The sequence below is a fragment of the Zygotorulaspora mrakii genome, chromosome 1 (assembly GCF_013402915.1).
Source record: "Zygotorulaspora mrakii chromosome 1, complete sequence".
Lineage (NCBI taxonomy): Eukaryota > Fungi > Ascomycota > Saccharomycetes > Saccharomycetales > Saccharomycetaceae > Zygotorulaspora > Zygotorulaspora mrakii.
The window spans coordinates 83,355-106,566 of NC_050719.1; the positions used below are offsets into that span (position 1 = coordinate 83,355).

At 40.3% G+C, this 23,212-nt stretch overlaps 11 protein-coding genes and 1 non-coding gene across 12 annotated transcripts; 5 read left to right on the forward strand and 7 right to left on the reverse strand.

Annotated features, from left to right (window-relative positions):
* Positions 1 to 85: 85 nt before the first annotated feature.
* On the forward strand, positions 86 to 2,509 carry URC2 (Urc2p; the record flags this gene model as incomplete). The annotated part of the gene is made up of 1 exon (XM_037285938.1): positions 86 to 2,509. One exon carries the CDS (start codon positions 86 to 88, stop codon positions 2,507 to 2,509), a length of 2,424 nt encoding a protein of 807 aa, XP_037141833.1.
* A 29-nt stretch (positions 2,510 to 2,538) lies between these two features.
* On the reverse strand, positions 2,539 to 3,324 carry POF1 (nicotinamide-nucleotide adenylyltransferase; the record flags this gene model as incomplete). Its single annotated transcript, XM_037285939.1, has 1 exon — positions 2,539 to 3,324. The coding sequence occupies one exon, from the start codon at positions 3,322 to 3,324 to the stop codon at positions 2,539 to 2,541; it is 786 nt and encodes a 261-aa protein (XP_037141834.1).
* Positions 3,325 to 3,511: 187 nt separating this feature from the next.
* On the reverse strand, positions 3,512 to 5,725 carry EMC1 (Emc1p; the record flags this gene model as incomplete). The annotated part of the gene is made up of 1 exon (XM_037285940.1): positions 3,512 to 5,725. One exon carries the CDS (start codon positions 5,723 to 5,725, stop codon positions 3,512 to 3,514), a length of 2,214 nt encoding a protein of 737 aa, XP_037141835.1.
* Positions 5,726 to 5,896: 171 nt separating this feature from the next.
* Positions 5,897 to 7,315, reverse strand: MGR1 (Mgr1p; the record flags this gene model as incomplete). Its single annotated transcript, XM_037285941.1, has 1 exon — positions 5,897 to 7,315. One exon carries the CDS (start codon positions 7,313 to 7,315, stop codon positions 5,897 to 5,899), a length of 1,419 nt encoding a protein of 472 aa, XP_037141836.1.
* Positions 7,316 to 7,516: 201 nt separating this feature from the next.
* Positions 7,517 to 9,091, reverse strand: PDI1 (protein disulfide isomerase PDI1; the record flags this gene model as incomplete). The annotated part of the gene is made up of 1 exon (XM_037285942.1): positions 7,517 to 9,091. The coding sequence occupies one exon, from the start codon at positions 9,089 to 9,091 to the stop codon at positions 7,517 to 7,519; it is 1,575 nt and encodes a 524-aa protein (XP_037141837.1).
* Positions 9,092 to 9,333: 242 nt separating this feature from the next.
* On the reverse strand, positions 9,334 to 10,509 carry GRH1 (Grh1p; the record flags this gene model as incomplete). Its single annotated transcript, XM_037285943.1, has 1 exon — positions 9,334 to 10,509. The coding sequence occupies one exon, from the start codon at positions 10,507 to 10,509 to the stop codon at positions 9,334 to 9,336; it is 1,176 nt and encodes a 391-aa protein (XP_037141838.1).
* An 812-nt stretch (positions 10,510 to 11,321) lies between these two features.
* Positions 11,322 to 12,830, forward strand: HG535_0A00500 (uncharacterized protein; the record flags this gene model as incomplete). The annotated part of the gene is made up of 1 exon (XM_037285944.1): positions 11,322 to 12,830. The coding sequence occupies one exon, from the start codon at positions 11,322 to 11,324 to the stop codon at positions 12,828 to 12,830; it is 1,509 nt and encodes a 502-aa protein (XP_037141839.1).
* A 1,459-nt stretch (positions 12,831 to 14,289) lies between these two features.
* On the forward strand, positions 14,290 to 14,363 carry HG535_0Atrna1V. The gene has a single exon. It is a non-coding gene; the product is annotated as a tRNA-Val (tRNA).
* Positions 14,364 to 15,146: 783 nt separating this feature from the next.
* Positions 15,147 to 17,453, forward strand: GID7 (glucose-induced degradation complex subunit GID7; the record flags this gene model as incomplete). The annotated part of the gene is made up of 1 exon (XM_037285945.1): positions 15,147 to 17,453. The coding sequence occupies one exon, from the start codon at positions 15,147 to 15,149 to the stop codon at positions 17,451 to 17,453; it is 2,307 nt and encodes a 768-aa protein (XP_037141840.1).
* Positions 17,454 to 17,543: 90 nt separating this feature from the next.
* ATG22 (Atg22p) lies at positions 17,544 to 19,106 on the reverse strand (the record flags this gene model as incomplete). The annotated part of the gene is made up of 1 exon (XM_037285946.1): positions 17,544 to 19,106. The coding sequence occupies one exon, from the start codon at positions 19,104 to 19,106 to the stop codon at positions 17,544 to 17,546; it is 1,563 nt and encodes a 520-aa protein (XP_037141841.1).
* Positions 19,107 to 19,752: 646 nt separating this feature from the next.
* Positions 19,753 to 21,297, reverse strand: SRO9 (Sro9p; the record flags this gene model as incomplete). The annotated part of the gene is made up of 1 exon (XM_037285947.1): positions 19,753 to 21,297. The coding sequence occupies one exon, from the start codon at positions 21,295 to 21,297 to the stop codon at positions 19,753 to 19,755; it is 1,545 nt and encodes a 514-aa protein (XP_037141842.1).
* Positions 21,298 to 21,730: 433 nt separating this feature from the next.
* GFD2 (Gfd2p) lies at positions 21,731 to 23,203 on the forward strand (the record flags this gene model as incomplete). Its single annotated transcript, XM_037285948.1, has 1 exon — positions 21,731 to 23,203. The coding sequence occupies one exon, from the start codon at positions 21,731 to 21,733 to the stop codon at positions 23,201 to 23,203; it is 1,473 nt and encodes a 490-aa protein (XP_037141843.1).
* Between the last annotated feature and the right edge of the window lie 9 nt (positions 23,204 to 23,212).

Here is a 23,212-nt window from a genome sequence, read left to right on the forward strand (position 1 = left end):
CCCTTCTGGACAAGGTGGTCTACTTTGCGCATCGCATTATGTTCTTATCGAGACTTTTCTCCGTCGGCTTTGTGTAAAATCAGAAATGTATTTCAGTATTGACACCTCTGATATAAAAGTCGATCTAAGTAACTGCTTCAAGCCCACAGGTCAAATTATAATGGTGGAACGGATTCAAGTGATTCCAAAGAACTCAGTTTCTGAAACTGGCGACAAGAGCATCTCGAATGGCAATCTGCGACAAGGTGATTTGGGCAGTGAGAATCAATCACCTTTAATGGCTTCCAATAGTGCCAAACGAGACCCCATTACCAGGGAGATTAATAACGAAAGAAAACCTCGTAAAAAGAGAAAAACTTTTAGTTGTAGCCACTGCCGCAGGTTCAAAACAAGATGTGATTTTGAGCCTCTAGTTGGAAAATGTCATCGATGTAACATTCTTCAGATCGAATGCTCGCTAACTACTGAGAGAGAGTCAGAAATTTTGGCAGCCATAGAGCAACACTCAAAGTCAGCAATGGATCTCGAATCCGTGAGTGGAACTTCTGTCCAAGGTCGGAATGTTTTCCTAAGTGGGGAGGACTCGATGGCAATTAGAAATCCTTTGACCAAGACGTTAAATAATCGTCTTACCCGACTTGAGGATGGATTCAGCAGTATCACCAGTAAGATTGAACTGATGCTTGTGTTACTACAAGGACCTAGCACCTCAAATGATATGTTAAGTGCTTCGAGCTTCCACAACGCTTCCGTCCGTAACAAGCAGTTCAGTCAATTCGCCGTTGATCGGTTTACAGAGGATGATATGGAAGAAAGGAAAAAGGCGGATTCTAGTTCTGAAATGGCTTCCGTTGCTAATAGCATCGAACCAACATTTCCAATAGTGGATGCTACTGAATATCGACGGAAAAAACCTTTATTTTTAGACAATAAATTCAGAGAGCCGCCTCTGAAGTTAATAAGAGATTTAGATGAAAGATTATTTCCACGGGTAGCGCTCTCTGCGAAAGATAGGCTTGGTAAACAGCAGAGGCCTTTTGTTGTTGCTAGAGTGAACTTTTTGAAATTCTATCGAAGACACAGGACTTTATGTCAAAACTTGTCCAGAGAATTTTTAGTAAGATCGCATTTTTGGATAGTTCCAGGAGGAATAAAAGAGATAGACGACGAGTATGCAGAAAGACATGCATTTATCACGAGCGTCTTCACAATAATAGCCATGAGCTTCGATGACAATGATAAATATGCGGAAGAACAAGAAGTCTTGTATCCGCTTGTAGAGCGTTTGCTGACTAACACCCTAACGATGTTTGAAAAGCTAATTGCTCATGATATTGAAGCGATTATGTACTGTTGTATGTTCCATATATCGAGAAAGGCAAAAAGACACAGACAACTACAATTCAATTCTTTGGTACTAAGCGATTTTGCCCTAAATAGCCTGCTGAGTATTATAGACTTTAGTGAGATCAAAGAGCGAGTCTTGAATAATGAAGAATATGACACAACAGACCTATACCATCTCCGAATACTTAATTCACTTACTGCTTGTAAGCTAGAATATTCCGTTGGATATGGATCTTTCTGTCCGTTGGATGACTCTATAAAGGAACTAAACAATTTAACTGCAAAATTCCCCCAATCAAATTTTGGAGATGACATAAAAGTCAGTGAGATTAACCTTGGAGATGTTGTTAATATAATCTTCACAAATTTCAGATCTTTTTTTGAAAGTACTAAAGAAAATTTTGGAAAGAAAACCGAGGGGAATGGTATAAGTGAAAACCTAATTATATTTCCTCAGCTCAACTATTGGCTCAAAAATTGGGAAGAACTACTAGCCAGAGATGGGGGCGGGGTGTTACTCTTCACTTTTGACTTTTATCACATCATGATTTGCCGTTCGTTTATTTCTCATTATATCGAGGAGCTCAGAGAACAGCCGGAGTTTTTGAAAGGCATCTTAAATACTATGAAAGAGCATTCGTTTTCCCTACTAAGAGGTTTTCTTCGCTTGCCTCCTTCATTATTCAAAGGTGCTCCTATGTTTACGACTCAACAACTAATATACGCTTGCTTGACGCTGTGCGACTTTCTTCATTGGTTTGATCCATCGGAAAGACAAATTGTTCTAAATGTATGCACAAGAGTTTACTGGCAACTAAATACTATTGGGGAAAAATTAAATGAAGCTACAGATAATGTGGGAAAAATTATAAAGTCTATTATAGATACTAGTAAGTCTAGGGTAAATACGGGACGGCTCTCGAACTCGTTCTCTTCTCTAGGTCCGCAGCAAACAAATGAAATAGCTAAGGAGATTGAAATTACCACTCCAAAGAGTGTAACGTCACATTTGAGTTTAGGTGAGAGTGGGACTGGTGGCAGCTTTTCGATGCCTGATGTCGAACAATTCAATTCATTTGAGGACTTTTTCCAGGATTTCTTCCACAATTTGAAACCAACGACACAAAAAATGTTTGCTGCTGCGTCGAGTTCACAAGGGTAAATGTGCAGGGACACCAAGCGAGGTCTACTTTACATAAATATTGGTTCTGCCTGATTTTGTATGTATTTAATAATAGGTTGTGGAAGTTCTTTGGTCAATATGGCTAAGGAGGAGTGGTTTTGAATGTCCCTGCGTATTTTAGATGATGAAACATTTTCGTACCTCTTGTCATTCACCAAAACATGTATTTTTTTGCCCCAACTACGGGGTATAGTTGGTTCATAGTCTCCTTTAGAAATACGATTGGCATAATCAATTTGATCATTGACACTCTGTTGACCTGTTCTAGTTAGACAACAAAACTCAGAAAACATCATACAGTCATTGAGTGCTTCGGAGAGTAAATGAGGGGTATAGTATTTAGGCTCAAATATCCTTGTAATTGTATCAAATCCCACAAGAAATGAGAGGGTGCCTATAGGTAAGTACGATTCTCTCAAAGTTTTGTACTTATCAACATATTTTCCATGAGTCGTGATACCGACAGAAGCATTTATACTTTCAGCTTTAAGCATATCGGCCATGACACACATCATTTCTATTCTCTTTTCAAACAATGCTGGTTGTGGTGCCTTGTCTGCATTGTTAACAGACAGCATCAAAAGAACATGTGAGGATCTGTCACTATAAAACTGTAAGCTCTTTTTAATGAGCGTATAATGCCCCCAATGTGGCGGATTGAAGGATGAATCAAGAACCAACAGAACGCGTGCATCAACAATACGCTTGCTTCCGTATACAATTTGAAATGAGCTGGTTTTGCAAGCTTGAAAAGATTTGTAAACGGCAAGGCATATAGTCTCAAGTGTGGACATATTTTCAAAGTACTTCGTGAATTGATAAAGTCATGTGTATCAGCTAAATCAATCTCCTTTATTTTACTCTTGTTCATTATACAAGACGAGAATTTCGAGATCTTGGTTTGCCCGCCTAATGCGGTTGATTGAAAGAGAAATATTCGGAGTCGTTAAATGAGTGTATATTAAAGATATATACAGTAAATTAGCTTCTAACCAGCCATTGAGTCTTCAGCTGGGCAGATTCCACCATAGGACGAAGAAAGTAAGAAAGCACAAACAATCCTAAAATAGTTGCAAGGAGTTTGCCCTTTTCGAAACTGGGACTCATTGTATCAAATTGTCCAGAGGGATGCAATTTTGTGCAGAATATATCATGTCCGATGTCGCATACAATGCTGGTAGATTCCAAATTGGTGGCAACTGATATTAATTCCGCAGTTTCTCCCATCAGCAAAGCCCTCGAATGTGTGATAATGAATTGGTCATTCAGCGGTAACGTACTGATGTACGGCATCGCCATAACTTCCTTTTTATCACTATCTGTCATCTTCACTTCTGGTTGACGTCTAGCATTAAGAAGTGCTTTGGAGAGGTATGTGATTTGTCCATTTGTGAGTTCAAGGATAATAGCGCTCAAGGTTATTTGATATTTGGTGCGCGACACAACCATCCGTTTTATAACTTCGGGGAAATAATATGCATTTGATATAGTAAATGGCTTATTGACAGCCCTGAAAGGATCGTAATGTTCCGAGGCTGTCGTGACTCTTTCGTCAGCATGCAAAGATTCGTAAAGCTCAACTACAACAAGTCTTTGCTCCGGAATTGGTTCATTACTGAAGAAAGAATATATAAACCAACTGTCACCGAAAACCATATTTACTGGTGAATAAATGTCTACCTTCTCGTCGTGAAATTGGGAAAAAAGTAGTTCTCCAGTAACTGTATCAACGAGGTGCACATATATGTTTCCTGTTTTTTTATTGGCAACGACATAACTTGCCAGATTAGGGTATAGATACTTGTAAAGTACAGTCCTATTTCCAAGCGTCACACCGATGTTTGAAATGGGCTCATCACCTTTTTTTGCAAAGGCAACAATCTCTTCAGATTCACTCATAGTTATCTCCCAAGTATCTTGCATCTGATAATCGCTTTTCACAATTGTGCCATGAACTCCTTTTTTATCATGGGTAGCAAGCACTGTCGTAATTGGCTCGTCTACACACCCTCCAAGACAAAATATCTTTTTGATATCATTACCGGACTGTAGCAAGTATTTATTTTCACTTAATTTGGATATTAAATTAATGGAGGAAATTTCTACACGATCTTTTCTCGCTAAAACAGGTTCTGTCACGTTACTAATATCGTATATCTCATAAGACCCGTTTTTATCGAATGATATAATTTGACTCTTTTTCGAAAGATTATCCATAAATATTGTGTCCTCAAGACTGGTTTGTCTCTGCCAAACTTTTGATCCGTTTCTGACATCAATCGCTGAAAGTTGGCCTTTTTTAGATGCCACGATTAGATACTTCGCCAGCCCAAATTCTACGTCACTTGAATAGTTTAAAGAGTGACTATCCATTTTCATCAGTCTCATTATGATCTTTCCCGGAGAGTAATTGTTTTCTTTTAGGAATCCCTTGAAACGACCCCAGTTCTGACTGACTCGATACGTGTACGCATCCCAGACGTTCGTAAACTCTTGTTCTGTTAGAAGTTCAGATTTTTTGGACAGCAATGCTTCATTTGGTACGTCAACGAAGGTATAGGAACAAACGTCACTGACTACTTCGTCTCTATGCCATTGGTTTTTAGGAACCCCATTTTCAAATGACTCAAAAATATATTGATAGTCATCAGTTGAGTATAGAAATTTGACTGAACCTAGATTATCATGGTATAAGAATTTCAAAGATTCGAAGTTCTCTCTCAAAGGAACTTGTGAAATCTCCAACTGGGAGTCTTGATCCATAAATTTCAACGTATTGTTAGAAATAATCACAGAGCTCGAATGTGGAATGCACGAAGAGACAAAAGTTTCAACCGATATTTTATCATCCAATAGGAATCCATTTGAGGCATCAAATAGATATGTATTGCCCTCGAGGTCTTTTAGAACATACGCAGAACGATCCTCCAATAACATCGCATCAATTGCCTTAAAATCCAACGGATATCTGAATATAATTGTGCCACTAGTTTCATTTACAAAAGACATCAGAGTATTTGATTCATAATCCGAGAGAATAATTAGATTCTGTTGACCTTGATCCTCCATCACACACTCATATCGGCCGATGTTCTCCAATTGCCAATCGGAGATGAACGCATCTTCAATGAAGACAGCATTCACTGTGAGGGCACCCAGTAAAAGGGAGTAGATCAGACAGAGAAACTGAACCATTGTAGAGGTGCTAATGAGTCAATTGGATTGTGAAAAATAGAAGAACTTTGGCTATATAACAATTATACCCTTTCGTAGATTACATTTTTTGGGCTCTTCAAAACGAAGTTATATCATTGAACACGGGTTTATTACATATAGATCAAAATATTAATATAGAGTAATCTCCTTCTATTCAGCTTTTGGTTCTTTATCATCATTGGAATCATTCCTTTCTTTCGATTTCCCGTCCATGATATCGTTAGGGGTCATCAAGGTGGGTAAGAATTTAATGCTGAGGGATGTATCGAAGGCCAAGTTCATCCAGGGATCATACAAGTTCCATGTTTCTTCCAAATCCACTTTTTCAGGGGAGTCTTGATTGACATCCATGACGATTCCTCTTGAAGGATATTGTTGTACATTTGATGATAAAGGCATGGTGCCTTTGTCTACATTTGATGTGATATTGAGAAGTTCGCGCCTATTTTTCTCATTGATCTTGATAATTTGTTCAGATTCACCCTGGGTGTGGGTGAGTTTCTTCATGACCTGGATAGTACTTTCTTTGACGTTTCTTTTATCCTGTAAAAAGTCCGCCATGTCTAAATGATACTCCAGCCTGTCCAAATATTCTGTGAAAGACATTGGTTGGTACTCTAAAGGACCATACCATCTGATGATGGGGTTTTGCGCTTCTGATTGAGCTCTTACCAAAGCAACGCTCTGTCTGACTTCTGGAATGTTTGTGGACATTACATCACCGCTCTTGGCATCCTTTACTCTTATTTTGGTTGGATCAATACCCTCATGATAAAACTGAATTATGTCGTTGTAAAATTGTTTCTCACGAACGCTTTTGGCCTCTTCCACCCATGGATCATATTTCAAAATTGTTAACCTGCATGTCTCCAACAATGACTGCGATAGTAAAAGTGTCCCAGTTAATAAATAAAGTACTTTTCTGAATGCAATAACACCTGCAGATTTGAAAAAACCTTGACCAGTTCCTTGTGCTTTACTTTTAAAGAATGAGGAAGCGCCGCCAAATGTGGTACCCAAAACTTTCCCACCATTAACAACACTCGCTGTATTACCCACGCGGACATGCCCCATTGCGGCAGGTACTGGAGATGCCAAGATCTCACCATGTGTAGTTGAAAACCTATTCAAGCTAGGTATGTCTGCAATATCTCTTCGTAAAGACTTGGTAGGGCCACGTAATCCTCTCAGTCTATACATGCAAAATAATCCAACAATGGTTTGGGCCCCAACTAGAGACCAAAGACCCATTTTATTGTCAGACGCTGGTACCAATGGTCCCCATATCCGAAGACCTAAGCTAGGTCGCACATAGAACTTCTTACTATCATCCTTCGGGTCATCCCTGCTATCATTGATACTTTCACCAGCCGAAGGCCGAGAAGACGGCTTACCTGGTGGCGTATATAAAGCCATTACTCGTATTATTTTGGTTCTAAAAGCCTTGTTCAACTCTAATAGCTTAATATTCTGTGATCCTTCTTCTATATTTCGCCACTTTTCATGTGCCCATTTCGGTTGAAAGTGAAACCGAAAAACTGTGGTGTACGCGAAAAGTCTAGAAATCATAAGCTTCTCTAGGACAATAAACGCTCTTCGGTTGACGTTATCGGAGGCTTTTCAAACTTTAAAGGAAGCAGGTACCTACAATATTTACGTAATTTTTTGTGTTATTCGTACACACCTTGTACAGTTATATACTTGAGGCTTCTCCCTATTGTTGCTTCAACATTTTGTAAGTTACCTTTCGGAAAACTGTGATTCTACAAATTACAATTCGTCGTGCTCGAAATCCTCATCTTCCTCAACCTCATCGAGATCATCAGCTACTTTTTGCGCTTCCAATGCACTCTTGTAGCTGTCGTGAATGATTTGGAAATCGACTTTGTTACCGGCATTTTCTTCAAGGAAGGTTATGAAGTTTGTAAGCTCTCTTTGAGAAGAAAATACAACAGGTTCAGTATTTTTGCCTGCTGGGTAGAGGACGATAGTTGGGAAACCTTCGATTTCGACGTCCTGGATATCGTTCAAGGTGGAATCAACTTCAGCAATGACAAACTTATCTTTGGAATCCTCATCGGAAGCCAAAATGTCTGCCAACTCTTCGTAAATTGGTGCAAGTCTCTTACAGTGACCGCACCATGGAGCGTAGTACTTGACTAATACATCTTTCTCTTCATCATAGGCAATGCCATCATGGCTTTTACCAACAATCTTGATGACGTTAGATTCTTGAACTTCTGGAACTTCTTCCGACTTGATGATAGCTTCCGACTTACCAGACAAGAATTCATTGACCAACTTAGAAATATCTTTGGTTTCCAATTTAACAGCCTCGGTTAATTTCTCAAATTCTTCCTTAGCCAATTGTGGTAAACCGTATTTCAAGTTACTGCTCATGTTGTGAATAGCAAATAGAGGAAATTGCTCATCCATATTCAAATTCTCTGCGTGTTTACCGAACTTTCTAGAGTCAAGACCGACAAAGTTAATTTTACCACGGTGTTCCTTCGCTAAATCAGTGAAAAATTCAGTATATTCTTCGAATTCATCATCATCAGTATAAAAGAAATAGGCTAATGGTACGTCACTTTCAACATATGAACCGAAGCTCTCACCGGTGATTTCTCCAAAGTATGGTAAAGCTTCAACCTTTAACCAGCTCTCCAAAATTTCTGGATTCTTTTCAACTTCTGTGATGTCACCATTGTATTCAATGGCTTCGGCTTCACTTGGCAGTTGAACAGCTAACTTAACCTTCGATCCAGGGAAAGAGACAAATGTGTACTCTTCCGAGAATTTATCAGCAATGGAGAAGAAAGTTTCATTCAAGGCTGCATCTCCATTCGAAAAAATAACTGGTTGTGTAGCTTTCGTCAAAATGGCCTCTAGATCTTTTTGTGAATCAACAACTTGTACCGTTGGTAAGATTTGCTTCTTCATGTATGTAATAATAGCATTAGCAGTTCTGCCACCTGCATAATCCTTTGGATTTTCTAGATCGTGATTCTTGAACAATTTCAAAGATGGATATCCTCTAATACCTTGTTTCATGCATAAATCCTGTTCAACAGTACAGTCGATCTGAGCCAATGCAATGTCCTCGCTTTCCAAAGCGGCAGCGGCTTCAACATAGTGTGGAGCTAACGTTTTACAATGACCGCACCATGGAGCGAAGAATTCAGCTAGAACTACTGGATTTTCCTTGATGAAATCTTCAAAAGTTTCGCTGGTCAATTTGACAACAGCAGAGTCATCAGGAGCACTAGCTTCCTGTGCCTTTGCGCTTAATGCAGATGCCAAGATGGCAAAAGCTTGAAAGAGAGTTTTTTTGTTAACCAGCATTACCACTCAATCTTAGTATAAAGCCTTGGAGAGCAATGTTCTGTAAAATAGTGTGTTCTCAATTACTACTTCAAGAACAATCCACCCGTTCCTTATAAATTATCACTTTGAGTACTTCAGAACACGCTGGCAGGTGGCGAAAAATGAAGTCCGGTTAACAGCACGCGTAGCAGCCAACGCGCTCAAGAGAGTACAAAATGATTTGAGATATATGCTACGTAAGCAATAAACAATATTGTAAATTACGATCTCCTGGTGGTTGTAGGTGGCGGCGGGGGCTGGCTCAATTTCGTACTATCTGGTGTAGATGAGTGTGCTCTAGCTGATGTATCTTTACCCTCGCTGAAGTATTCGTTCATCATCGGGGTTGCGGCAACAGCAGGATCTACATGTTTCTTCCTATGGGCCTGCTTCTTTGGAGGAGAGGCCCCCGCTGTGGTGGAGTGAGAAACTGGAGTTATGACATTGCCGGGAACAAAGACAGAATCCGTAGCGGGTTGTAAATCCAATGGCGACGGGGAATAAAGCTCTTCCGTAAGGTGTGCTTGATGTTCATCGAACTGTTGGTGACTTGTAGAGACAGCGGGTATTCTATGAAGGAACCCCGAACCCACGTTGCAGCCCAGGCGGCCATCTCCACCGATTTGGACCGTGAGTGGCCTTACACAGTCATGCACCCTGTTATAAACGTATAGAATCAAATCCTGATTCGCCCTTGATCTCACTATGTCTTGTAAAAGGGCCTCGCCCCCAGTAGCCAGTAGACCATCCTGACAACCAATGATGTAATCTTCATCTGGTATTAAGCCGGATTGCGCGGCTGGTCCATTTGGAATATTGATGTTCAAAACGTGGTAAGTGAAAGTCGAAGCTACTAATGATGTCCACTGCACTTTGAAACCGAGAGGTTGGAAGATGTGCTCAGACTCCTTGCTCAAGGACAAGGAGACATCGTCGAGTTGAGACGCGTCTTTGGCAATAACACTGATGTATTCGTCCCTAAACGAGCCGCCTTTAGCCGACCAGACGTTTAACTTCAGGTGCTGATTGCAGTGCGCGTTGAAGATCTGTGATATCTTGTTGTAATCTGGGTAAAAATACCCGTGCTGGTTGCTTATGAGCGGAACGACGTCATCGTTGATGCCTATGATATAATCGAAAAACGACTGAAGCTGCAATTGTGTTTCATCCACACAGAGAACCCTCAGTCCCGATACTACGTTATTGAAGCGGTGATCGAATGCTATCTGGGACTGCTGGTCTGTACCCTCTTCCAGTTGAATCTGCGAGTGACGCTGCGGTAGCAGCAGATTTGGAGGAATCGATTGGAAGAATAGGTCCAGTTGGTTGGTATCCTGCGATAGAGTCAAAACACTCTGTTCAAGTGTTTTGACCAGGTTCTTGGCTATTCTGAACATTGGGTTGACCGCGAGAAGGTGTTGATTCCAGCGCTGATGCTTTTAGATGGGTAACAACGATTCGCTTGTCACGAGCTGTGGTAAAATGAGACAAAATGTGGTGAACTGTGCCAAATTGTGATGGACTACCTAAATTGTTACCAACTGCGTTATACCCTCACTATTTTTATCCCACAGCTTCTGATTCCTTTTCGTATCAATGCAGATGATCAGCCATGTTTGAAAGGTGAAGAACCACACCAAGACAAAGAACCAAGACTAACAACCACCTTCTGTGCGAGGCACATGCGAAGTTTGTCCGAGACATCTAGCTTTCCGGACAGTCCGGACAGTTCGGACTGTCGCCAGTGTCCGGAGTGTTTCACGCCTTTTACCCACACTCACCCCTAAAACGGAGTGCCAATACCGCGCGGCATGTTCATAAAGGCCGGGTGCGTGACAGAGGACGCAAAATGACAGAAATTCATGGAAACGGAAGGGGTGTGGGGAGGGGCGTTTCTGTCGAGGAATCAGATGACAAGGAAGCAATGTGGCACAGGGGAAGCAAGGGGGGAACGGTGCTTGACTCTTCAGGCTTCCAAGTCAATGCAGTGGAAAATGGAAAATTATAAAGATGGTGGAATGGGGGAAACAGGAACAGGAACAGGGATGGATGTGTGATTTCGTGCAACTTAATTGTAGCACGCGAGTAGTGTTCAGTAGTGTTCAGTAGTGTTCAGTAGTGTTCAATAGTGTTCAGTAGTGTTCAGTAGCGTAACAGCTATAGCATCAGGTGATTGAACACAGATTTAGAGGCAGATAAGTCGTGAAAAATGTCGTTTGACGATCTACACAAGGCAACTGCAAGGGCGCTTACCTCTGCTGTGGATGAGATTTGTGAGGAATTCAAAATTGACGGAGATGATTTGAAAACGCTGACAGAGTATTTCATCGAAAGTATGGAGCAAGGGCTGAAGCCGTTGGAAGACGGCGAGAGTGAGGAAACGTCGAAGGGTCTACCGATGATCCCCTCGTTTGTGACGGGCAAGCCGAACGGTACCGAAAAGGGCACTCTATTGGCAGCCGATCTGGGCGGCACGAATTTTAGGGTCTGTTCGGTGAACTTAAAGGGTGACCACACCTTCTCTATGGAGCAGACAAAGTCGAGGATCCCAGATGAGCTGCTGGAGGACGACAGTGTGACTAGCAGTGAGTTATTTGGCTATTTGGCGCGTCGTACCGTCTTGTTTATGAAGAAGTTCCACCCGGAGTTTTTCAAGGAACCAGGAGCGGAGTCACAGAAGCCTTTGAAAATGGGATTCACGTTTTCGTATCCGATCGATCAGAAATCTCTTGCTTCTGGTAGCCTCATCAGATGGACGAAGGGCTTCAAGATAAAGGACACGATAGGTAAAGATGTCGTCAAGCTGTACCAGGAAGAGCTGAATTCGCATGGTTTGGGCATGATAAACGTGGTGGCTTTGACGAATGACACTGTGGGGACTTTCCTGTCGCATTGTTACTCTTCCGGTACGGCAGATTCCTTGTCGTCAGGTGAAATATCTGAGCCGGTGATCGGATGTATATTTGGTACAGGAACCAATGGGTGTTATATGGAGAAGATTGAGAATATCACTAAATTGCCACAGGAGGCGAGGGAGGGACTTCTGAACGAAGGTAAGACGCATATGGTTATCAACACAGAATGGGGGTCTTTTGATAATGAATTGAAGTATTTGCCGACTTCGAAATATGACGTTGATATCGATCAAAAACTTTCCTCCAATCCCGGGTTCCACCTTTTTGAAAAACGTGTGTCAGGTATGTTCCTTGGTGAACTACTGAGAAATATGCTCGTGGATCTACATGAGAGAGGTTTGATGTTAAATCAATATCGCACGTACAATCAACTCCCCCATCGTTTGAGAACTCCTTTTGAACTCTCAAGTGAAGTTTTATCCCACATTGAAATCGATGACTCTACAGGTTTAAGAGAGACAGAATTGTCGTTGTTGCAAAGTTTGAGACTACCAACGACCCCTACTGAACGTATTGAAATTCAAAAAATGGTTCGCGCAATTTCTCGTAGATCAGCTTATTTGGCAGCTGTTCCCATTGCAGCTATTCTGATCAAGACAAATGCGCTCAACAAAAGATATCATGGTGAGGTTGAAATCGGATGTGATGGATCAGTTGTCGAATACTACCCGGGCTTTAGATCAATGGTTAGACACGCTTTATCGTTAAGTCCTATAGGCTCCGATGGGGAACGTAAAGTCCACTTACGCATCGCAAAAGATGGTAGTGGAGCGGGTGCCGCATTGTGTGCTCTAGTTGCTTGAAGTTATGCCAGCGATTCTATCACACTGCTCAGCTACATCTCTGAGGTTTTAAACTACTGTGAGATATGGAAATGAGTGCTGTGGAGTAAAACAAAGGTGTAAGCAGGACGTTAAGATATGATTGTCGCAATGATAATCAAAAAACAATCGTTTTGAAGAATTTCATCTATTTTCGAAGTGTGCTGGCGAATGAGATCCCCTTTAAAGATATTAGAACTATGACTTATTGTAATCCTGAAATCGAACGCTGTAAGTTGTAGCCTTTTTGATGTATTTTTCACGTATGACGACATCACTAGTATTGACATTAAATAAGTAGTTTCAAAATTTACGTTCTCTCTGATGTGTTTTGATATCTTTTCAATGACTTGTAGAACTTCATTAGTATTAAGAGTATGTTAAGTTCAAACTTAGCACCATTAGCTTATTCAGACATTGATGATAGTATTGCAAAGTTAGACTACAGAGATATGTAAGCCCTCGATGTCCTATATCATAAAATGAATAAAGTACTATTAACCGTAGCAGCTCGTGGTTTGTGTTGTCATGACGCTATTTCGTACTCCCTCAGAATCTAGGGCGCAACTCGTTATTTCTTATTCCATGCCGTAGATTCCTTCGCACTCAGTTCGCTGAAATGTAAGCATCCCACGATAAAGCATCAGCCCACGACTTTCCAAAGTTGATTGGTATTCTGCTAGAGCTTGCTTCATCTGACTTCATTTCTTTCGTTGTATATATTAATTGTCTTGTTTCTGATTCTTGTAAGTCATCTCTTCCATATACCTAACTTCTCTTCACAATATCGATCTTGTTGAAATATAGATCGATCTTGAAAGATATATGAAAGAGATGAATAATAAGAATCAGAAAGAAGACAGTTGGTATGTACAACAAAAGAAATAAAGTCAAATGAAGCCCTAACAGAATATGAATCGATTTTGGAAAGATATCGGATGATAACCTATCGCGAGACGTTTACAATTCAGGTATCTGACTACGAAGCGGTCTATGGCATGGAACAAGAAATAACAGTTATACTGTGGACTCTATGAGACTAGAAATGGTGTGATGGCGATGAAAATTCTTCACTCGTCGTTCTCTCTTATGGTTCAATAGGTGCAAAATGTTAGATATAAATACTGACGTATTTTCCAGATATTAATCCAAGTTCAATTAGTTTTATCTCAATTCATGATATGGAAAACCAAGGAATCATATATCTCTATAATTGAATATCATAGTATCATCATCAATGTCAAACCAAGTTACTATCAATAACTCCGAAAAAACCCTTTTTTCCACGTAATAAACACTAGGATAACTCCGTACAGTTATATAAAGATTATTCAGTTAATTGAATTAAAGCTCAACGAAAGAATAGAACGAAGTGCGATCACAATATATTTACAACTAGGTATAGTGCAAAAAGTCACCTCTTTTACCATCAAAATACAGTGGTTTCGTGGTCTAGTCGGTTATGGCATCTGCTTAACACGCAGAACGTCCCCAGTTCGATCCTGGGCGAAATCATCTTTTTATCTTTGAAAATATGATTCAATTCTATTATTTCGTGATGATATCGGGAGAATGGATTTCAATCAAGTTTCTTCATTTTATCTCAACTTTTTAAACAGTTGTGTAGCTCTGAGTTTTGGTTAGCAAATTATGCAGAACCCCAGCCGCTAAATAATTGGAGATCATCTAAGACTGAATAAAGTACGATGCTTGAAATGAAGAAAAAATAACGGACACAGAGAGTGCTCGTGCTGCTACTTGAAACTGGAAATTTGTTGGAAAAAACTTTTTTTTCCGCTAGTATCTAGTAGCTCAAGAAGGAGTTAATTACAATTTCTATTCCAATTTCATCTATGACCTGCAATGAACACGTAGTTTTCACGTTTTCTTGTTGCAACTGTCAAAAGATAATCTAACATCTATGTACATTATGGAGGCGACACCTGTTGACAACTCCTTCAACCATCGTGTATTGGTGAAGAATGAGAAGCTTCTTGATAATTACGCAGCAAAGTTTAACGAAGACCATATATAGCATGACGTTCTCAATTTAATTGTCAACTTTTTTTGCAGAGCAATTGTAAAAGGAATCTCAAGTATCAAAGAACCTGTATTGATATAATTGCCATTGATACAGGTATCTGTGGTTTTCTTTTGTAGTGATTCTGCTTTCTTCCATGCATTTTCTTCTGAGGCAGCTTGAAATAAGGCTAAGCGAAGGGGGAACAAAAGATAGTGATTGCCCTTCCCTCACTGATAATTCGGGCAGAAAATCAGGCGGACCTGTTGCACCAAAAAATGCCCTTATCCTATGATCGAAACAGTGATAGGCCAGACGTATTTGTTCCTTCATACACAAGCAAACGTAAGAAGTCAATGATTGTTTCTTCAAATGAAGTTCAGATGAATCAGAATTCAAATACAGCAAATGGACAAAACGACTTGCGCCTCTTTGATAAGGAACAGCTTGCAAAATTATTAATACATGCGTTGAAAGAACTTGGTTATAATCAATCATCGAATGCATTGCAGGAGGAGACTGGTGGTATTCAGGTGGAGTCTGCCGTAGTCCAGAAACTTTTCAATATAATTCGAAGCGGCAACTATGAGAATATCACAGTATCACTACTCTGTCAACTACCATTGAAATATGGCTCATTAAATTCAGAGCATATTGCTGGGCATCTCTCTCAGGGGCAGCCTCCTTTTAATCAATCAGGTTACCTAGGAACGAGCAGTGAAGACAACTCCATGAAAATTGAGAACATTATTGTTCAGGGTACTGATTGGCAAAGAGTCATTGCACAAATGCAACAAGAGCTCAAGAATTTTGAAAGTATTCTACCGGTTTCTGGTAAATCTTTTGATTCTCAAATTGCTGTGCAGCTAATAAGCCTTGTGGAAATTATGGTTTTGATAAACAGAGAAATATTTCTGGAGCTAGTTTTTGATCAGCAGAATCCTCCTATTGCTGTCTTATTTTTGAGAAATATACTACGCAAATACATTCAGCTTTGGGATTCTTTACTTTCTCTGGAAAACCACTTTTTAGATAAGGATACGACATTTACGCCGGATAATCTTCTAAGGGAAATGACTACAATTCTCACAAGTCCATTTGATTCAAACCAAAGAAACACTATGTGGCATGGGTCATTGGCGAGGTCTCGTGAAACATTGATAGAAGAGATATCAGACTATATTAATCCAAATGACTTAGTACCTAAAGGAAGGTTGCTCACGCTGTTGAAACAGGCAATTACGTACCAGCAAACGCAAGAGGCTTTTTCAGCTGTCGCAGAGAACGAAGAACTCGCAACCATTGAAAATGGCGAGCAAAGCACTTCGTTCAAACAATGCAATAAGAAGTTCAACTTATTGCAAGACAACATCTCCACGTTTCAACAAATCAAATTCGTAGAGGAAAAAACTTTGATTCAAAATGTTGACGAAATTTGGTACTTACAATTTTCACCGGATGGGAAGTATCTTGCCAGTGCATCTGCCGACTCCTTAACAGATCGAAAAATAATGATATATGATGTTGAAAATGATTTTCAGGTCTACAAAGTTTTAGCTGGTAATGACCAATGCGTATTGTACCTTTCGTTTTCTCCTGACAGTCGATATGTAGTCTCGTGCCCCTTTAATGAAATGGCCAATGTCTATGATATTCACTCTAAAGGAGAATCAACTAACATTAATCCCAATTCGGAGAATGGGTTGATTGCGGAAGTAATTGCACCCATAAATACCTTCCAAATTCCAAGTACTCCTGGTAGCCCGGAAGCTGCCTCTAATAACTGTGGGGGACCCCCAAGAATTTGGTGCTGCGATTGGTTTCATACTTCGGATCACAAAGGGAGATTCGTTGTCGGTTCCCCCGATCGTGAAGTTGCTATATATGATATGAATAGAAATGCCATAATACTAAGGCTTTCAAATTCAATTTGTCCTCCTTTAAACGGTACAAATGACTTAGGTAGCGCGCCTTTGGAACCCTTTCCTCGAGTGCACGATTTAAAAATTACGGCAGATGATAATTATTTGATACTGATGACGCACCAGGGCAATATCGACGTATATGATTTGACTCAGCTGCCTAGCAATGAAAAAGTCGAAGCAAAAGAAGCTAACTTGGACAAAGTGCTACTGCCGAGAATTTCAAGATTAACTGTTCAGAAAAGGATGACCTGTATCTCATTACCTAATATAGTGGATCCAAAAAGTCCACTCGCTTCTTTACTTTTAGTGAGCTTACAGTCTAATGAACTTCAACTGTGGGATTTCAAAGAGCAAATATTGGTCCAAAAGTTTTTTGGACAGCGTCAGGAACAATTTATTATACGATCGTGCTTTGGCTACAATAACGAACTCATTGCAAGTGGCTCCGAAGATGGCAAAATTTACATTTGGGATAGAATTAATGGGAATATTGTTGGCGTGCTAACAGCTCATGTTACGCAGAGACCAGTGCCGAGTGGTAGTAATAAAAAGTTTGGCAAGAATTGTAATGTTGTCGCTTGGAGCCCAACAAACAAAGCACTTTGTGCGTCAGGTGGTGATGATGGTTATATTAAAATTTGGAGAGTAGGTACAGAGTAGTATCATATAGAAAATACGTTTGTTTAAAGACAGCTTTTGAAGATTCAATGGCTTACATATCTATATGTGGCGCCCAATGCCGTTCATATACTAATGGCTATTTTGGAGTATCTGAACATCCGTTTCAACCCTGGATAATTCTTGTGCTTCCACTTTTGCTCTTGAGATGTTTAGTGTATTCAGTACTGGTAAAGATAAAACCAGCAAGAAGAAAAGCAGATAAAAAGAATATCTTATATTGTGAGTTCTGTCAGTCAGGAAGCCAACCAAAACTGGTCCAACAATCGATGATCCTTTGTCCGTTATACTGAATAAACTAAAGAAAGTAGATTCACGTCCCTTTGGAATTATTAAACTGAACAACGAACGGGACACTGCTGAAAGGCCACCGAGCGAAATACCGTACCAGAAAGCCATAATATACATTTCAAATTGGTGTTTCAAACCAAAACTGTTGAAAAAGAAACCTAGCATACCATATAACGGAATGACACTAGCCCAGCAAATAATGTAGAGGAGTGTATTTTTGGCTGACCAGTTGAATCTCTGTGCGATGAAATGGGGAATGAAATAAGCGCCAATAATAGCGTTCACCATGGTCAAAATACTAATTACAATCAGCTGAAGAGTGCTCATCTTTAATTCTGTCTTGGAGAAAAGTATGGCAGTAGAATTGATTGTCGTAAGGGAATCACTGATGATGAACCAGCCTATCAGAAAAATCACAACATCTTTTAATAACCGTGCATGTTTTATCGCCTCAAATATAGAAGTCCAGCCGTACCGCATATACTCCCATTTGAATAAAGATTGAGAAAAGTCGTCGACATCGGAAGATGCCTCTACAATGAGTGATGGCGTCTCGACATCTGCAAGTAACCAAAAAATTGGAGTTTGCCACGCGACCCACCACAGGCCAACAAACATAGCTCCCAATTGAATGTTATCTTGCGATTTACTTCGTTTTATGAGCCACATTGTAGCTACTTGAACGAAAAGTGCACTTGAATAACCTATGCTAGCTCCACAACCACTTATGATACTTGTTAGACTATCGACGTCTTTGTTCATCTGCGATGAGTCATATTTTATGAGATCGGACACGAATGACGGCAACAAAGAGTTCCCTACTACATTCACAACCCCATAACATGTATTGGCAGTAATACATAGCAGGGCAAGCGAATAGTATTGATTGCTATTCAATTGTGAAATCAAAATAAGGGATAAAGAACCAAAAACTCCGAAGAATATTAAAACCTTACTTTTGAATCTGACCGATTTCCAAATATCGGCTAGGCCTGAGACAGTTATTACAAGTATAGTTTGAAACAACACACTGGCAGAAAAGGTATAAAGGGCGAAACTAGAAGTATCAATGAAAACGCGATTGTCAAATAGGCCTAGCACGCACTTTTCATGACTTTCTGAACACGAAATGGAGTGATCATCTACTAAAACACCATTCATTCTGGCAAATTGCTCTAACAACAATGGAATATATGTGGCAACTGCAGAGACAGCGAACGGCTCACTTGAAAAGGAATAAAAATACCATCCTCTTATGTTGTTTTTTGTTTTTTGAGCACATAAAGAGGCCCTTAAAGGATCTATGCCAGTATTGGCTCCTGTGTTAGAGGCTCCGTACGACATTTCACTCGCCTTTTCCTCGAGAATACGTGTTTTTCTTACATGTATGTTACCTTGTCCCTTAACTTTTTGAAGGTTCGCGCATCAAGTCTTCTTTATATGATAACTGAAAATAAAAGCAGTCACTACCATATTAGTTGTGAAGACTTGTAACAGACTCACTGAGAAAAAAATTCAAGCATATTCTTTATATACATATAGGAAAAAAGTCTAAAAAAACCCAAGAATGATGTGAAATGATTGTCATTGCATGCATCAATGGCGGCTATAGTTGGTTGAATGGGAATCGCTTGAATCATTTCTCTGGCATAATTCATATCATTTACAATTATACTCGTACCATGGAAAAAGGACATCCATTATAGTGTAGCTTACAAAGATTATTCTGAAAAATAACAGCTAATGCGACGAAGAAGGAAATAGCAGTGACAGCAAACATGAGGAGGATGTACATATGCATTAAAAAAAATGCTTGCTGACGTTTGATACTCTTTTCTCGCCTGTCAGGAACAAAGTATGAAGTCCCAAATCTTGATTTACATTTTTTCTTTATTATCTTGGATAACTTGAAGTGGATCTCAAACTAGGTGTACCAAAGTAGTGCAACAATATTAGTAGTGATGATTACAAAAAGATGAACAGCAACTGATTATTGTTTCGCTTCATTTCCTTGCGAATCTTCAAAGTTGGATGTACTGGGGGCATTACTGCTTTTCTGTTCTCCAACATCTTTGTGTCCATTAGGGTTGAAAGACTCGTCATAAATTGGAGCGTTCATTGGCTGGGTGGGAAGATTTGTAGCAATCTCATGGATTGATTCTGGAGTTAAAATTTCTTTTATCTCGACGAAGGTAGAAAATGTTTCAGGTAAAAGTGAGGCCCAGTTTTTTGAACGAATAAAATATTGAGATAATAATAAATCATCATCAAAATCTTCTTCCCCTTTGATGGATCCAACGGCAATTTCGACGGTTGCGTTTTCATTGCTGATAATTTGTTTTAAAGCCGCATGAATCAAATTCGAATCACCACCAAATGACATATTAACAATTCTGTAAAATTTTGAAATTAGAGGCAAAGGAGCGTAGCCTTCTTTCGACAATTTAGATCTCAAATAATTGTCTCTGTCCAAATTCTCAGCACTGAAATAGTACTCAATTTGCTTAGCAATATTGTTAATGGCCAGCATCATAGGTTGAACACTATAATATGGTTGATACATTTGGCTGGCATCGATCTGATGATATCTTGGATGAAACCCATTCTTGAATGAACGAGGTACGCGACCGTGGTAAGGCTCGAAAGAATTTCTCTGCTGCTGGAAAGGGACAAAATTGGGTTGTTGAAATGCTTCATTATTGTTATAGTTGTTATAGTACTTTTTTCTCTGGGAATTATTTTGCTGATAAGGATAATGCTGGTTTTGATCGGTTTGGTTATTTCTTCTATTTTGCGGTTGATTGTGAGATAGAGATTCATTATACTGGGTAAAATTTGAGGTTTTTTCAAAAGAACTTGAATGAAGCGATTCTTGATTATCAGAATCCAATGATTGTGAGTCTTGAGGTCTGGATGCTCCTCCGTCCTGTAAGCGCTGGTCGTTCGAACTTGACTCATCCACTCCCCCCTGAGAACCGGTCGAGTCATCGTCATTTGCTATTTTTCCGTCATTGTCATTACTTCTGCCCCTGATACCACTGACTTTATGCTGCTGCTTTTTGAGATGTTGGGGCTGTCTTTGCCCCTGCTGTCCATCTTGCTGGTGCTGGTGCTTCTTCTTCCTGAAACCTGTATTATTCGACTTGGCATTGCCATTAGCTTTGGATGGGTTCTTCTTGCCACCTGACCCACTTCTCTTAGAGCCCGAAACGACAATTGACGCCTTTATTGGTACCCATTTGGTACCAGAACTTACAGATGCGGTTGGTCTACTCTTCTTTTTCTTGTTTGCCTCCAGAGACTCAATTGTAATGTTCGCAACTGAAACGTCAGAAGACAAAGACTTCCAAGGAGATTTTGTAGGCATTGGGGCCGGCGTTAAGATAGGCTCTTTTTTCTTGGTCCCCGAAGACTCATGTTCGGCTTCGGATTGACTCTTGGGAGCCATCTCTGATGGAGTAGCTTCAGCAGGTTGATCATCCATCGTTTCTTTGACCACAATAGGAGCAGGTCTTTTTTCCATGACAGACGACATTCTTTTAAGCGACCGATGACACTAGCTTTCTTACAAATGGCGCTTTCAAAAATCGACAGACGAAAAGGAGCCTGACTTATAACTTTGTAGTTCAAAGTAGAATCCAATCTCTAGAACAAGTAGCACTAATACAGCTAGACGAATTAATTTACCTTGATGGTACCCAAACGCATCACTACCAAAGCTTGTTAAACTGAAAAAATTTTTAAACTATTCATGAGGGCATCGCTCGTTGACAGAGAAGAGATGAAAACCTGCTTGGGGTACCCATACACCGCAGGTAAAATTAATTATTTGAAAAGAGATGGCCATTAAGCGTCAGCAATCTATCTCTGCAAGGAAGAAAATTTTACTGAAAATGATCCATTTGTTATGAACAAAGGAATCTTGTAGAGTGCTATGATGAAGTTTATCGCTAGTAGGACACTAGCGAATGAAACGGAGTTTTGGGAAATTTATCAGTCAATCTCAGATCCGGGAGAGAGCGCGGCATAAGGTGAACAGGATATCAACAGATAATTTTTCTATGGCTCAAAAGAAAATAAGTGTGCGGGGCTTGCCTGACAACAACATCTCAAGTTCTTCAAGGTACTGGCGTGCGAGAGGTTTGATTGAGAATGAGAGTGGCCATGGGCAACCGTCCTGGATTGAGGAACAAGAACAATTCGCAAAGCTGCATAAAATACCATATAATGGAAAGGGAGAAGTTGCGACGGAATTGGCCGATAACATCGAAAAATATTTAGATAAGGTTCGAGCTAGGTTCAAAAAAGAGGAGGATATAAGCGACATGAAACTGGCACAGAAACTTGCGGTTTACAAGAAGCAGTGGATGCGCCTCTACGACGGGGTGGATCCTGATTCTCTGGTCCTCAACGGAACGGAGACGGTTGAAGTCAGAGAGCTGAAAAAAGCATACGACAAGGCAATCAAGGCCCTAAAAAGAGAACATTCCCCTATAATACATCCATCACCGAGATCATCAAACTTTGACTATTTTTGTAATGGCATTCGGCTACTTGCATCAAAAAAGACAATATGTTTTTGCCTAGACGCAGAAGCGTTCGAGTTTGATAATGATATGGTCACCGAGATAGGTATCTCAATATATGATCCCAGAGAGAATTTTTTTTCATTCGTTCCGATAACGAGAAATTATCATATAATCATTTCGGAAGCGCTGACTGTGCGAAATTCAAAATTTGTCATCGATTCCAAAGACTGCTACCAGCTTGGCGAAAGCCTCGTTCTTTCCTTGGGCGAGTGTGTGGAGTTTGTCCAGGCTCTTATAGATTTCTATCTCGAACCGAGAACCGTTGAGGACGAATCATGGTCAAGGGCGCTCGTGGGGCACAACGTCCAGGGGGACATCTCCTGGCTCAAGCAAATGGGTATCAAGATCCCCAAAGTCGCCAAAAACCACTCAGACAACCTGGACTACCAACTAAGTCACGTGAATGCCCCCAACGAGCCCATCTTTGTGCTGGATACTGAGAAACTGTATAGATTTACTTACGGAAACAAGGGCGGTAGCCTAGGCAAGCTGCTTCGTCTTCTGAAAATACCGCACTCCTTCTTACACAACGCTGGTAACGACGCCTACTATACGCTACAGTTGCTTCTACGCATGTGTGACATCAACTACCGGAAGCAAAACGGGCTTGACGATCTGATTGAGATGAACCGTCGCATCGAACAATGGCTCCAGCGTGAGCGCGAGGAGCCGAAAGTCGTCCCGATGTCCTATTTGGAAACAGTCAAGACCTTCCACGATTCATCGCGAATCAAAAAAGATTCGAACCCGTCCGGAAAGAAAAAAGGTAAGACCCTCGTTCATCAAACGGAATTTGGTGGCTCGCAATGGTACCCAACAGCTCGGGAAGCTTTTCTCAGTACCTTGAGATAGATATTTTAT